Source organism: Ranitomeya variabilis, chromosome 8 (assembly GCF_051348905.1).
Source record: "Ranitomeya variabilis isolate aRanVar5 chromosome 8, aRanVar5.hap1, whole genome shotgun sequence".
Classification (NCBI taxonomy): domain Eukaryota; kingdom Metazoa; phylum Chordata; class Amphibia; order Anura; family Dendrobatidae; genus Ranitomeya; species Ranitomeya variabilis.
This window is the reverse complement of record NC_135239.1, coordinates 212,998,209-213,014,283: the sequence shown is the minus strand read 5'-3', so window position 1 is coordinate 213,014,283 and position 16,075 is coordinate 212,998,209. Positions and strand designations below refer to the sequence as shown.

General features: G+C 48.3%; 1 protein-coding gene and 1 long non-coding RNA gene across 8 annotated transcripts in view; one reads left to right on the top strand and one right to left on the bottom strand.

Annotated features, from left to right (window-relative positions):
• The window catches only part of ITPR1 (inositol 1,4,5-trisphosphate receptor type 1), a 78,610-nt gene extending 74,826 nt beyond the window's left edge, over positions 1-3,784 (top strand). For all 7 annotated transcript variants that reach the window (XM_077276841.1, XM_077276836.1, XM_077276840.1 and 4 more), the window contains 2 exons: positions 2,322-2,483; positions 3,010-3,784. In XM_077276841.1, the coding sequence (XP_077132956.1) occupies positions 2,322-2,483; positions 3,010-3,096 (249 nt within the window). In that variant the 3' untranslated portion in view covers positions 3,097-3,784. The remainder of the gene's footprint in view (positions 1-2,321; positions 2,484-3,009) is intronic.
• LOC143787793 (uncharacterized) overlaps positions 1-16,075 on the bottom strand; it is a 120,533-nt gene that overhangs the window by 66,215 nt on the left and 38,243 nt on the right. The gene's annotated exons all lie outside the window — the stretch shown is intronic.

Sequence of the window (16,075 nt, the reverse complement as noted above, 5' to 3'; positions counted from 1 at the left end):
TGTCAACTGGCTGCAAGTGTGATTTAGTTATTGCCAACACCTGTTAGGTGCCACAGGTAAGTTACAGGTGCTGTTAATTACACTAATTAGAGAAGCATCACATGATTTTTCGAACAGTGCCAATACTTTTGTCCACACCTTTTTTATGTTTGGTGTGGAATTATATCCAATTTGGCTTTAGGACAATTCCTTTTGTGTTTTTTCATTTAAGACAAATTAAATGAAGATAATAATACCAAAGAATTTGTTTGCAATCATTTTCAGGAAGAAACTGAGTATTATCTGACAGAATTGCAGGGGTGTCAATACTTTTGGCCACAACTGTAGGGGGGATATCTGATGGGACATGGAGCACACTGTGGCGTCATGTTCTACCTGAGATTTGAATATTTACAGTCATGTGCAAGTGTTGGCTCTCTTGATGTTTCCAGAAAATGTAGCATTTCTCCCAGAAAATTATTGTAATTCCACATTTTGTTATTCACATGTTTATTTCCTTCTGTGCCTGTTTTGTTTTGTTGTTCCAATACAAATTGGACATAACTATACACACAACCCCCAAAATGAGACAGACAAAATTGTGAGTAAATAATTGTTTCCAGCCTGTGATGCTTGTTCACACTCGCCTGTGGCAAGTAACAAGTGTGGGCAATATGAAAATCACACCTAAAACCAGGTAACAAGGGGAGAAGTTGATTCTATCTTTGGATTATGTCAGTGTGTGCCACACTAAGCATGGAGAACAGAAAGAGGAGAAGAGAACAGTCCGAGGACACAAGAACCAAAATTGTTAAACAAAATCCACAATCTCAAGGTTACATGTCCATCTCCATAGGTCTTGATGTTCCTCCATCCCCAGTGCACAACCTAATCAAGAAGCTTACAACCCATGGCACTGTAGCTAATCTCTGTGGTCCTGGACGCCAGAGAAAAAATTGAAAGGTTACAATGCAGGATAGTCTGGATGGTGGATAAGCCCCAATCAAGGTCCGAAGAAATCCAAGCTGTCCTGCAGTCTGCGTTCAAGCCAACACTGATGCACCCTATCTGTCCACATGTAAATGAAATGCTATGGCAGGAGGCCCAGGTGGACTCCACTGCTGACAGACATAAAATGCTAGATTGCAGATTGCTAAAATGTACGGGAGTAAGCCAAAATCCTTCTGGGAAGGAGTCTGGTGGACAGATGAGACAAAGGTGGAGCTTTTTGGTAAAGCACATCATTCTACTGTTTAACAAAAACAGAATGAGGCCTACAAAAAAAAACACCATACCTACAGTCATATATGGTGGCGGGTCACAGATTTTTGGGGGGTTGTTTAGCTTCCTCTGGCACTGCGGGCCTAAACTGGTAATCTTCAGATTTCATGATGCCTTGCACACAAAGGATTTTGGGTCACTATGTAGTGCTCGGTGGTCATAGGTCTTCCAGTAGGACAATGACCCCAAGGATACTTCAAGAATCTCCCAGATATGGATAGAAACAAAGCGCTGGAGAGTTCTGAAGTTACAGCAACGTGTCCAGATCGAAATCCCATTGATCACCTGTGGAGAGATCTTAAAATTACTGTTGGGAGAAGACTACTTCACAGATGAGACCGGGAGCAGATTGTAAGAAAAATCGTCAGTCCAGCGGAGAGGACTAAGAAGCTTGTGGATGGTTATAGGAAGCGACTGATTGCAGTTATTAATTCCAAAGGGTGTAACCAAATATTAAGTAGAGGGTGCCAACAATTTTGTTCCGCCCATTTTGGGGGGGGGGTGTTTGTTTCCAGTTTGCCTTTTTTCTGTTCGGTTTATTTCCATTGTGTATTGGAACACAAAAACAGAGTATAACAAAACATGCGTCATTGTAGTAGTTTTCTGGGAGAAATACTTCATGTTCTGGAGCCATTTCGAGGGTGCCAACACTTTTGGCCATGATTGTATTGTAATTTCTGGATTATGTAACTTGTAGAGATGGATAATGACTCATTGTTCCGCACAGCGTGGCGGCGGCGATTGTATCTGGGTCACCTGCCGTCTCTTCACACTGACTCATGTTTTATATACAGTGGTGTTGTGATACTGTACGCAGGACGTCCGCTGGGTGTAGGGTTCGGCTCAGACACATGTCCTCTCGGGAACACGCTGCCATCCCACAGGTGCTAATATTAGGCCAGGGGTGTGTTCAGGTGTCTGCATGTCCCGTGCACAGGACCAGACTCCACCAGCTCTGTGGCTACTTGTGGGGTCTTGCATCTTGCCCACCGGCACTTCTTGGCGCAGAATATGGATGATTCCAACATGGCTCACGTGGAGTTTATTTTTTCTCTACACAGGATAGAAACCTTGACTGGTTCCCGAGGATGAGGGCCATGTCCCTTGTAAGCAGCGACTCCGAAGGTGAACAGAACGAATTGAGGAATCTGCAGGAGAAGTTGGAGTGCACCATGCGCCTGGTGACCTACCTGTCCAGCCAGCTGAGCGAACTGAAGGATCAGGTGAGGACATCTGGGAGAACCACGCTCCTCAGACGTGTTTGCTTGCTCCGTTTAGTGAGCTGGGTAACATCTTGGTTGTAGGATGACAGAAGTTTGCTGTTACTTCCGTCCTGTAGAACATGGTGTCCTCGGCGGAACCAAACCCATTCTTGAGTCTCATCTTCTGGGATGAAGGTCCATGGCTTTAGTATTCAACGTTTAATTCTTCAATGGTTGTGAACCCCACATCTGCCGGGAGTTGCAGCTTTGGAGAAAGCGAGTCAGAAGTTAATTGCCTCAATGGTTGCGCTTCTTCATCGCTTTATACCATGGAGACAGTTTCTCTTCCCTGGTATTAAGGTTTGGTTTCTCCTAGGACCTCGTGGTATTGAGTTGTCTCCTTAACCAGTAGTTGGCATAATGGGGTCTGTGGCACTGGTCTTCAGCCTTTTCAGACTGTCTGCTGAGAGTTGAAGTTATGCAGCAGCTGAGACCTGTTTTTCACGAATGATATACTAAGGTGACCAATTTTCTCTCTGGTCCACAGATGACGGAACAACGAAAGCAAAAGCAGCGGATCGGCCTCCTGGGGCAGCCGGCTCACCTAAATCTCAATCCCCAGCAGCCGGCATAGACGGCGGCATCCAGCGTGGCATCTGCTCCTCCATCCCTGGCAGTGTTTTGGGTGAAGTTGTGCCATCCGAGCCCACTCCTCTCCTTGTCCACCGCCATCCCACCTGGTGGTGTCCAACGTTGGAAGTCTAGTGCCAAATGCTCCCGGTGTCGGGAAGGGATGGACTTTGCACTTGAGAATCTACCGGATAAACGGACTTCAGAGGGAAAGATCATTTTATACTTCCAGGATTCTATTTATGAGAATTTACTTTTCCTTTTTTGTAATTTATGACGTTTGTGTGTTCGGACCACTGTGTATGATAATGCTGTAATACCTTGTGTCGCGGGATCTCCCTCATCTCCGCCCCGCCATTGCCCCATTAGAAGAAGACTCGTCATGGAGACCGTGATGTCCCAGGAGTGACCAAACCAGCGCTGACCCTTCTTGCTCCAGGTCCTCATAGGTTTTGCTGTGCCGCGATTTGGTGCCATCCCGGGTACAATGGTTATAGACTGGTCTCCTGCTCCCAGCCGGCATGCCACATCCTGGTCCCTTCCTCCCCACACATTGGGGTGGACGGGCACCATGTCTCGATGCTCTACCGAGTCGCTCTGTTTTGTACACATTCCTTTGTTTCTTGACACATGGACGCTGCTCCTCCAGTTTGTTAATGTGTATGTTTGAGATTAAAATGAAATGAAGCAGAGCCGTGTTGCGTTTGTACCCTTGGCTAGACTCGCACTATTCCAGGAATTAGCCAATGCAGGAGAGCTGAGACGCTCATGGAAATGCATTGGAGGCACCACAGATGGCACTGGTACACTGATCATCCTGAGCCTCCTGGTTCATGCACCAAATGCCATAATTATAATACAGACAATATGCAGGAAACTTTTTTTTTTTTCCCAGAAATTGCTTAAAATGATCAAATTTTGGTGCAAAAAGCCCTGAAACCGAACTCTGCAGCCTGATAAAATCTCCAACCTTTCACGATCCAATATGGCTCTGCTACATCAGTCACTGTCGGAGTCGTTGTGGCAGTGATCACCCGGCCTCCTATCTCTGCACCGCTGGTGTCTGACTTTTTTTTTTCTCTTTTCTGTGCGGTTTATCTTTCTGTTATGTTTTGATGCAGACTCTTGGAATTCCCCCCTCTTCCTTCCTCCTCGTGCTGCTGCCGCCCTCCGTCTTGTCTCATTTGTAAAACCTCACGTTCCAGACATGTTTTGTGTAGGTGTGAAGGGGCCGCTGTGGCCTCCAATCTGGCCTTCACCCATTAAAGGGCCACGGAGCCCAAGATCTGAGATCATGTGATGGCGGCTGGAGGATCTCTGCATCGGAGACATGATACAAAGTGGACGTCATGTAGCGCGTCATGTCAGTCAGTGATTGTTAGTGGCCGATCTACAGCACAAATGACGACTTATATTCCCTTATTCCAGAGTACAACTCTCCCAATGGAGGATACCAAAGAGCAATAGATATTTATCAACTGCAAAGCTGGATAAGTGTTTCCTCTGGCACGGCTCACTGATGTTGTGTCGTCGATGCGAGCACCCACGGCAGGGGCTGATGACCAGCGCTGGTGCAATGTTACCCATGGAATGAACCCTTTAAGGCGCATGTCCCTTTATGAACAGAATTTTGTATATAGAAAAAAAGTTGTGGTTTGGCATGAACTTCCCCCTCCTCGTTGCAGAAAGTTCTATCTTGTGGGACATTGAGGGCCCCATGCAGAATCTGACATTAGTATGGGCATATATATATTATTATTATTATTATATTTTTTTTATTATTATTATTTATTTTTTTTTTAATTGAATATTTTCTCAAATCCCCAGTCATCGATTCATTGTCATTTCCATCTTGAAGACTCTTTAGAAGTTGCAGAACTACAACACTGACGTTGTGCAAGCTGAGAGTTGTCCTGCAACCACTGGAGCGGCTCTGGTTGCAGTTCGCTGCCATAAAAATGTAAACCTGCACCTCGGGTGTCGCACACATGTTCCCGATTCCTGAGCAGCCGTCTGCCTGGGTGATTTAGGAGATGACTTGGTGCATAACTTGCCGCTCAGGATTTGGGGTAAGCTGGGTGATCACCTCCTATTATAGGGCGTTTTTTAGTAGTCACCCAGAGACTGGTCAGAGCTGCAAGTTATTAACATGTGGTGCAAAAACCTGCACTGCTGCTCTCTCCCCGGTGCACAAGCCCCCTGCCTCAGAGTGGGGTAATCTGGAGGGGTGGTCCCCCAATTCTGTGAGTTGTGCGGATGGTTCTGTAAATGTAATATTCTAGAAGATGAGATCGCCACTAGAAGTCTGGACGCCCCATGGACTGAATGCAGAGCTGGAAAACTCTCACCCAAAGTCGTGTGACACCAGTGATTGCACCATTATTCCACGGAAAGGCTGCAGTTGTAGCGCCCCCACTGCCGCAGGGCCAAGGGGTACCCGGTACCGGGTCTCTGAGTCTCTGCTCTGGGGTTGTCACGGTGGCTAGACCCGGTCCGTGACCCTGCTGAGGGGCGCCCAATGAAAGGTGTGGATGGTGGTGGTAGTGCGGTACAGTGCTGGTCACGGTAAATAACGAGGACACCAGGTTGCAGTCTCTTTACCTCTTTACTGAAGGTTTGGAGGGACCCAATCCAGGGCACTGTTAACAGGGCTGGCTGAGACCGGCCGGTCCAACGGCACATCCGGAGCTCCCTTTTCAGGTGGGAATCAGTGTCTACCTTCTAGCGCCTGTGTGTTGTAGTCCTTCCCTGCTGAGCACCCCAGGATAGTCCTCACAACTTATTCTGTCTGTCTCTGATGTTCGTTCTCTCCGTCCCCATGATGATATGGCTAGGACGCACCCGTATGACGGGGTAGGCCTGGAGTTCTTCCGGGACCCTAGAGTCGCCCCTCTCCCACAGCTGCCTCTGTTGTCTGCTTAGGTGTTTAAGTGAGACAGCCAACCTATAATTGGCTGCCCTGCCGTGGTTTGAAGTAATGCTTAAAGTCCCTTACTTTCTCGGCGTTCCGGCCACCGACTGTTTGCACCTCAGAAGGATGTTGCCTCGATCTTACAGCACGACTCCTTCTGGTCCTATCGCCTCTTTGCTGTATTCCTGTTTCTTCTCACTTTTTGTCCTTTCTTAGGAGTCTGCCAGGATCCCATCCCTGACAGGTCCTCTCTCTAGCTCTTCCCAGTTACTTCTCTCTGTCTTCCTGTCCAACCCCCAGTTTTACCAGAGTGTGAGGAGTGGCCTACTAGATAGAACCACCCCCCCTGGTGGCCGGAGTGTGCAGTGTAGTGTGAGTGTTACCTGGTCAGGTGAACTCCTTAGTACAGTCAGACGTAACATCACTCCCCTTAGTGGCAGAGCGACATTACTGCAACGACCAGGACTCTGGGGCGCTGCACTCCCCCCCCCCCCCCCCCCCCCCCCCAGGTTAAATCCAGTACTCCCGGACTGGGAAAACAAGAACAACAATACATGTTAACAGGAAACACAACAATTTGAAATATCATACACAATTAAACGTAACAGTGCTTCCCGTTATGGGAGGTGAGGACTTCTTGAACATTGCGAAAGTTAGGTCATGCACAGTTTATGACTCTCAGTTCAGTGGTTGAAACAGCAGGGACCCCGGGTAAACAAAGGGGTCCCCTTTTAGAAGTTTTTGGAGCAATTCACTGTCCATTACTCCGTTGTCCATTTTTAAAACCTGTAACAGAAGATATGCACACAAACCTTTTCAACTAAATAGCAGCCCTCATTAATACCTCCAAGTTTTGTAGCGGAGGGGAGTTTGATTCTGAGTGCTGCGTGTGGACCTTCGCAGGGCAGTGGTCGCTATTGACCTAACAGGGCCCGCTATGCTTGCTACCGCTGGTGTAGTGCACTGTCTTCTGGCTACACTTCTAGTGAGTCTGGGTAGCACTGGCAGGCTAGAGCTCTCAGGGCTGCTGCTACCAACAGTGGGTACGGCAGGCTCGCCTATAGCAGAGGGAGGATTTGCCATTTCAACGGTCGGCACAGCATCTTCAGGTAGGGCTTGTTGAGGCAGCGGGGCCGGATGATCTGGTACCACCATTGTTTCTGGTGGGTTTGGCTGGTGGAACGTTAGAACAGGTACCACGATGGCCTGATTTATCTGAGTCCAGGACTGGGGAAAGTCACCAAGGACAGTGTGGATCATCTTCTCCTTTTCTACAGGTGGGGAGGTTCCTGGATCCATTTCCCTCGCTCTCAGCTTATCAGGGCAGGCTTTAAGGTGGTCCCTGGATATCATCGTCGAGGTCTCCCCTCCATCCTTGCTGATGAGGCAAACCTTCGTGTTGTCAAAATCGGATGGCAGGACGGTATACGGTTCTGCTTCCCATTGGTCGTCGAGTTTGTGTAGCCTCCTCTTTCGTTTGAGTACGTGCTCACCAGGTGGCAAAGGAATTGCAGGGGCATGCTGGTTGTAGTCTCATTCCTGCTTTTGCCTGGCCTGAGCAAGGCTTCTTTTCACGCATTCTTGTACCTTGCGGTACCTTTGCCGCCTCTCGGTATCCCAATCGCCCTCTGGCGATGTGTCTTCGGGGGTTAGGACCCCCATGTCCAGATCAACGGGTAACTTGCTAGACCTTCCTCACATTAGGTATGCTGGAGTGTCATGGTTCCCAATGGCAAGGGAACGTCAGAGAACATAAATAACAGAACAGCTCTTGGGTGATGGAATCTCAAGCTGACCGTGAGCTAAACCTACCACACAACTAACAGTGGCCGGGTGGCGTACCTACGTTTTATCCCTAGACGCCTAGCGCCAGCCGGAGGACTAACTAACCCTAATAGAGGAAAAGACAGACCTGGCTTACCTCTAGGGAAATTCCCCCAAAAAGGAGACAGAAGCCCCCCACATATATTGACGGTGAGTTCAGAGGAAAAGACATATGCAGTATGAAGGTAGGTTCAGCAAAGCGAGGTCCGCTTACTAGATAGCAAGAAGATACAATAGGGAACTTCACGGTCAGCTGAAAACCCTATTAAAATACCATCCCGAAATTACTTTAAGACTCATGTGTCAACTCATGACACCGGAGTGGCAATTTCGGCCCACAAGAGCTTCCAGCTACAGAAAAATAACATAACTGTGAACTGGAACAAAAATGCAAAACAAACTTAGGACTAAGAGTCCAACTTAGCTGATTGTAGTCTAGAAGCAGGAACATGCAACAGAAAGGCTCTGGTTACATTGATGGCCGGCACTAGAATAACTGAGCAGCAAGGCTAAATAGGATACTCCCATATCCTGATGGAAACAGGTGAACAGAGAAAGTGAAGCACACAAGTCCAGTACCACCAGTGACCACCGGGGGAGCCCAAAAAACAAATTCACAACAGTACCCCCCCCCTCAAGGAGGGGGCACCGAACCCTCACAAGAACCACCAGGGCGATCAGGATGAGCCCTATGAAAGGCACGGACCAAATCAGAGGCATGAACATCAGAGGCTGTCACCCAAGAATTATCCTCCTGACCGTAGCCCTTCCACTTGACCAGATACTGAAGTTTCCGTCTGGAAACACGGGAGTCCAAGATCTTCTCCACAACGTACTCCAATTCACCCTCAACCAACACCGGAGCGGGAGGCTCAACGGAAGGCACAACCGGTACCTCATACCTGCGCAATAATGACCGATGGAAGACATTATGGATAGAAAAAGATGCTGGGAGGTCCAATCGAAAGGACACGGGGTTAAGAATCTCCAAAATCTTATACGGGCCGATGAACCGAGGCTTAAACTTAGGAGAAGAAACCCTCATAGGGACAAAACGAGAAGACAACCACACCAAGTCCCCAACACGAAGACGAGGACCAACACGACGACGGCGGTTAGCAAAATGCCGAGTCTTTTCCTGGGACAACTCCAAATTGTCCACCACCTGTCCCCAAATCCGATGCAACCTATCCACCACAGTATCCACTCCAGGACAATCCGAAGACTCCACCTGACCGGAAGAAAAACGAGGATGAAACCCCGAATTGCAAAAAAAAGGAGAAACCAAAGTGGCAGAACTAGCCCAATTATTGAGGGCAAACTCCGCCAACGGCAAAAAGGCAACCCAGTCATCCTGATCCGCAGACACAAAACACCTCAAATAAGTCTCCAAGGTCTGATTCGTTCGCTCAGTCTGGCCATTAGTCTGAGGATGGAACGCAGACGAAAAAGACAAATCAATGCCCATCCTAGCACAGAACGCCCGCCAAAATCTAGACACGAACTGGGTCCCCCTGTCAGAAACGATATTCTCCGGAATACCATGCAAGCGAACCACATTTTGAAAAAACAGAGGAACCAACTCGGATGAGGAAGGCAACTTAGGCAAGGGCACCAAATGAACCATCTTAGAAAAACGGTCACACACCACCCAGATGACAGACATTTTCTGAGAAACAGGGAGATCAGAAATAAAATCCATAGAGATGTGAGTCCAAGGCCTCTTCGGAATAGGCAAAGATAACAACAATCCGCTAGCCCGAGAACAACAAGGTTTGGCCCGAGCACAAACATCACAAGACTGCACAAAAACTCGTACATCTCGAGACAGGGAAGGCCACCAGAAGGACCTAGCCACCAAATCCCTGGTACCAAAGATCCCGGGATGACCTGCCAACACAGAAGAATGAACCTCCGAGATGACTCTACTGGTCCAATCATCAGGAACAAACAGTCTACCAGGCGGGCAACGATCAGGTCTATCCGCCTGAAACTCCTGCAAAGCCCGTCGCAGGTCTGGGGAAACAGCAGATAATATCACCCCATCCTTAAGGATACCTGTAGGTTCAGAATCACCAGGGGAATCAGGCTCAAAACTCCTAGAAAGGGCATCCGCCTTCACATTTTTAGAACCTGGTAAGTATGAGACCACAAAATTAAACCGAGAGAAAAACAACGACCAGCGCGCCTGTCTAGGATTCAGGCGCCTGGCAGACTCAAGATAAATCAAATTCTTGTGATCGGTCAATACCACCACCTGATGTCTAGCCCCCTCAAGCCAATGACGCCACTCCTCAAAAGCCCACTTCATAGCCAAAAGCTCCCGATTACCAATATCATAATTTCGCTCGGCGGGCGAAAATTTTCGAGAAAAGAACGCACAAGGTCTCATCACGGAGCAGTCAGAACTTTTCTGCGACAAGACCGCCCCAGCTCCGATCTCGGAAGCATCGACCTCAACCTGAAAAGGAAGAGTAACATCAGGCTGACGCAACACAGGGGCGGAAGAAAAGCGGCGCTTAAGCTCCCGAAAGGCCTCCACAGCAGCAGGGGACCAATCAGCAACATCAGCACCCTTTTTGGTCAAATCAGTCAAAGGTTTAGCAACATCAGAAAAACCAGTTATAAATCGACGATAAAAATTAGCAAAGCCCAAAAATTTCTGAAGGCTCTTAAGAGAAGAAGGTTGCGTCCAATCACAAATAGCCCGAACCTTGACAGGATCCATCTCAATGGAAGAGGGGGAAAAAATGTACCCCAAAAAAGAAATCTTTTGAACCCCAAAAATACACTTAGAACCCTTCACACACAAGGAATTAGCCCGCAAAACCTGAAAAACCCTCCTGACCTGTTGGACATGAGAATCCCAGTCATCCGAAAAAATCAAAATATCATCCAGATACACGATCATAAATTTATCCAAATATTCACGGAAAATGTCATGCATAAAGGACTGAAAGACTGAAGGGGCATTTGAAAGACCAAAAGGCATTACTAAATACTCAAAATGGCCCTCGGGCGTATTAAATGCGGTTTTCCACTCATCCCCCTGCTTAATTCGCACCAAATTATACGCCCCACGGAGATCAATCTTAGAGAACCACTTAGCCCCTTTTATTCGAGCAAACAAATCAGTAAGCAGTGGCAGAGGATACTGATATTTGACTGTAATTTTATTCAAGAGTCGATAATCAATACACGGCCTCAAAGAGCCATCTTTTTTAGATACAAAGAAAAAACCGGCTCCTAAGGGAGATGAAGAAGGACGAATATGTCCCTTTTCCAGGGACTCCTTAATATATTCTCGCATAGCAGCATGTTCAGGTACAGATAGATTAAATAAACGACCCTTTGGAAATTTACTGCCCGGAATCAGATCTATGGCACAATCGCAATCTCTGTGAGGAGGTAGTGAACCAAGCTTAGGCTCCTCAAAAACATCACGATAATCAGATAAAAATTCCGGAATCTCAGAGGGAATAGATGACGAAATGGAAACCAAAGGTACGTCCCCATGAGCCCCCTGACATCCCCAGCTTAACACAGACATTGCTTTCCAGTCAAGGACTGGGTTATGAGATTGTAACCATGGTAATCCGAGCACCAAAACGTCATGTAGATTGTACAACACAAGGAAGCGAATCATCTCCTGATGGTCTGGATTCATACGCATAGTCACTTGTGTCCAGTATTGTGGTTTATTACTAGCCAATGGTGTAGAGTCAATACCCTTCAGAGGTATAGGAACTTCCAGAGGCTCTAGATCAAACCCACAGCGCCTGGCAAAGGACCAATCCATTAGACTCAAAGCGGCGCCAGAGTCGACATAGGCATCCGCGGTAATTGACGATAATGAACAAATCAAGGTCACAGACAGAATAAACTTAGACTGTAAAGTGCCAATTGAAATAGACTTATCAACCTTTTTTGTACGTTTAGAGCATGCTGATATAACATGAGTTGAATCACCACAATAGAAGCACAACCCATTTTTTCGCCTAAAATTCTGCCGTTCGCTTCTGGACAGAATTCTATCACATTGCATATTTTCTGGAGCCTTCTCAGAAGACACCGCCAAATGGTGCACAGGTTTGCGCTCCCACAAACGCCGATCAATCTGAATAGCCATTGTCATGGACTCATTCAGACCTGTAGGTGCAGGGAACCCCACCATAACATCTTTAATGGCATCAGAGAGACCCTCTCTGAAATTCGCCGCCAGGGCGCACTCATTCCACTGAGTAAGCACAGACCACTTACGAAATTTTTGGCAGTATATTTCAGCTTCATCTTGCCCTTGAGATAGGGCCATCAAGGCTTTTTCAGCCTGAATCTCTAAGTTAGGTTCCTCATAAAGCAACCCCAAAGCCAGAAAAAACGCATCCACATTGAGCAACGCAGGATCCCCGGGTGCCAATGCAAATGCCCAGTCTTGAGGGTCACCCCGCAGCAAGGAAATTACTATCCTAACCTGCTGTGCGGGATCTCCAGCGGAGCGAGATCTCAGGGAAAGAAATAATTTACAATTATTTTTGAAATTCAGGAAACGAGATCTATCCCCGGAGAAAAATTCTGGTATAGGAATTCTAGGTTCAGATATAGGAGCATGAATAACAAAATCCTGTAAATTTTGAACCTTCGTAGCAAGATTATTCAAACCTGTAGCCAAACTCTGAGGATCCATTTTAATCAGGTGAGATCAGAGCCATTCAAGGATTAGAAGGAGAGAGAGAGACAAAGGCTGCAATTAGAGCAGAAATGCAACTAAGTCAACTATAGAGCAAGCTCCGAGGGAAAAAAAAAAAAAAAAAATCTGCAGACTTCTTTTTCTCTCCTTTCTTCTGCCAACGGTTTTAACACACGGCCGGCCATACTGTCATGGTTCCCAATGGCAAGGGAACGTCAGAGAACATAAATAACAGAACAGCTCTTGGGTGATGGAATCTCGAGCTGACCGTGAGCTAAACCTACCACACAACTAACAGTGGCCGGGTGGCGTACCTACGTTTTATCCCTAGACGCCTAGCGCCAGCCGGAGGACTAACTAACCCTAATAGAGGAAAAGACAGACCTGGCTTACCTCTAGGGAAATTCCCCCAAAAAGGAGACAGAAGCCCCCCACATATATTGACGGTGAGTTCAGAGGAAAAGACATATGCAGTATGAAGGTAGGTTCAGCAAAGCGAGGTCCGCTTACTAGATAGCAAGAAGATACAATAGGGAACTTCACGGTCAGCTGAAAACCCTATTAAAATACCATCCCGAAATTACTTTAAGACTCATGTGTCAACTCATGACACCGGAGTGGCAATTTCGGCCCACAAGAGCTTCCAGCTACAGAAAAATAACATAACTGTGAACTGGAACAAAAATGCAAAACAAACTTAGGACTAAGAGTCCAACTTAGCTGATTGTAGTCTAGAAGCAGGAACATGCAACAGAAAGGCTCTGGTTACATTGATGGCCGGCACTAGAATAACTGAGCAGCAAGGCTAAATAGGATACTCCCATATCCTGATGGAAACAGGTGAACAGAGAAAGTGAAGCACACAAGTCCAGTACCACCAGTGACCACCGGGGGAGCCCAAAAACCAAATTCACAACACTGGAGTGCAGTTGGTGGAATTTACTGGGATGTGATTATATATGTCCACCAAGTCAGGCAACTTCGTTGGCCACAGGCTCCGTTCCTCTACAGGCAAGGTCTTTAGTAAGTCGATCACCACCTGGTTCATCTTTTCGCACATCCCATTGGTTTGGGGATGGTATGGTGTGGTTCTGATCTTCTTACACCCGTACAGTTGGCAGAACTCTTGGAACACCTCCGCTTCGAATGCTGGTCCCTGATCGGTCAGTACCTTCTCCGGGTAGCCATGGGGCCTACAAAAATACTGCTGGAGAGCCTTGGCGGCCGTCCTGGCCGTTAGATCCTTGACAGGCACAACCACCAAAAATCTGGAGTAGTGATCCACAATGGTAAGGGCGTAGACATAGCCTGACCGGCTAGGTGTCAGCTTCACATGGTCCAGCGCGACCAGTTCGAGCGGCTGACTGGTGATGATAGGCTGCAAGGGAGCCCGTTGGCTGCCACGGTCCCTCCTGCGTAGGCTACATGGACCGCACTCTCGACACCACTTCTCAACGGCTCTCTTCATGCCAATCCAATAGAACCTCCCTCGGAGTAGACTCTCCAGCTTCTTCCACCCGAAGTGTCCGGCTCCATCGTGGTAGGCTCCTAGAACCATGGGCGCATCTCGCCTTGGCACTACTATCTGCCATACCAATTCGTGAGTACGTGGGTCGATGCTTCTCCGGCACAGCTTGCCATCATGGATAAACAGTTTGCTTCTCCCCTTCCACAGCTGTTGGGTCTCCTGTAGATCATCTGGGCCGGGATGCAATCCTGCCTGCGTCAAGAGCTCTTTCACCCCAAGGACCGCGGGGTCACCATCCTGGGTTTCCGCCCATCCGTGATGGGGCAGGGGATTCAGCGTGGCATCCGGTTGGTTCTTGTGCCTGTTCTTCACATGATGGGAGTTCTGAGTGGCTTTGGGGCGATGGAATGCAGGCAGCTCCACCTCTTCAAGCGCCTCCGGGTCTTCCCCCGTTTCTGGCAAATTGGGCATTCGAGACAAGGCATCGGCATTGGCATTCTTGTGTCCTGCCCGGTACTTGATGGTGAAGTCGTAGTTGGACAGCCGGGCCATCCACCGCTGCTCCAAGGCCCCAAGTTTGGCGGTATCCAGATGCGTTAGCGGATTGTTATCCGTGAAGACGGTGAATTTCGCTGAGGCCAGGTAGTGTTTGAACCTCTCTGTCACTGCCCAGACGATGGCAAGGAATTCCAGCTTAAAGGAACTGTAGTTGTCAGGGTTCCTTTCCGTGGGACGGAGCTTCCTGCTGGCATAAGCAATTACCCTCTCCTTGCCTTTCTGGACCTGGGACAGCACTGCTCCCAATCCTACATTGCTAGCATCCGTGTACAGCACAAACGGTTGGTCGTATTCGGGGTAGGCCAGTACCTCTTCTCCCGTCAGTGCCGACTTTAAGCAAGTGAAGGATTCCTCCAGCCCCTCGTTCCAATCAAATGGGGTATTCCTCCCCTTGGTCTTCTTTGATTGGCCCACCAACAGGTTTTGCAAGGGCGCGGCCTTCTTGGTGAAGTCCTTAATGAACCTCCGGTAATAGCCTACCAGCCCGAGGAACTGCCGGACTTCGTGGAGGTCACTAGGCTTTGGCCAGTCCTTGATCACTGTGACCTTGTCGGGGTCTGGGGCCACTCCTTCAGCGCTCACCACATGGCCCAGGTACTGCACTTTAGGTTTGAGCAGATGACACTTGGACGGTTTCACCTTTAAGCCGAATTTGGACAGGGCTTCAAACACCTCAGCCAGGTGCTTCAGATGGTCTTCGTAGGTCTTAGAGAAGACAATGACATCATCCAAATACAGCAATACGGTTTCAAAGTTCTTGTGCCCCAGACAGCACTCCATCATCCTCTGGAACGTTCCCGGGGCATTGCACAATCCGAAGGGCATGTAGTTGAATTCGCAGAGACCCATCGGTGTCGTGAAGGCCGTCTTCTCTTTGTCCGCCTCCGCCACGGGAACCTGCCAGTACCCACTGGTGAGATCTAAGGTAGAGAAGTAGTTAGCAGATTTTAAGGCAGCCAGAGACTCCTCTATCCTGGGCAGTGGGTATGCATCCTTATGTGTAATGCGATTCAACTGCCTGTAATCAACGCACATCCTCATTGTGCCATCTTTCTTTTTAACAAGGACTAATGGAGCTGCCCAGGGGCTACAACTGTCTCTCACCACCCCAGCCTCCTTCATTTCTCGCAACATGTCCTTGGCACACTGGTAATGAGCTGGGGGTACAGGGCGGTATCTCTCTTTTATGGGCCGGTGATCTCCCGTGGGGATGTGATGTTGGATCCCTTTCACCTGTCCAAAATCTAAGGGGTGTTTGCTGAATACCTGCTCGTACTCGTGAACCACCCTGTAGGCCCCCTGTTTCTGATGGGCTGGGGTAGAGTCAGTGCCCACATGCAATTCCTGACACCAATCTTTCGAGTGCCCTGCAGAACCGTTGTCCTCCGCCACATTTGACGGGACTAAGGGTTCAGGTGTCTGTATCACACTATTATTGACAACAAACAGTTTGGCGAGCGTGGCATACTTGGTGAGGTGAACCTCTTCCTCCCCACAATTGAGGACACGTACGGGCACCCTCCCTTGGCGGACGT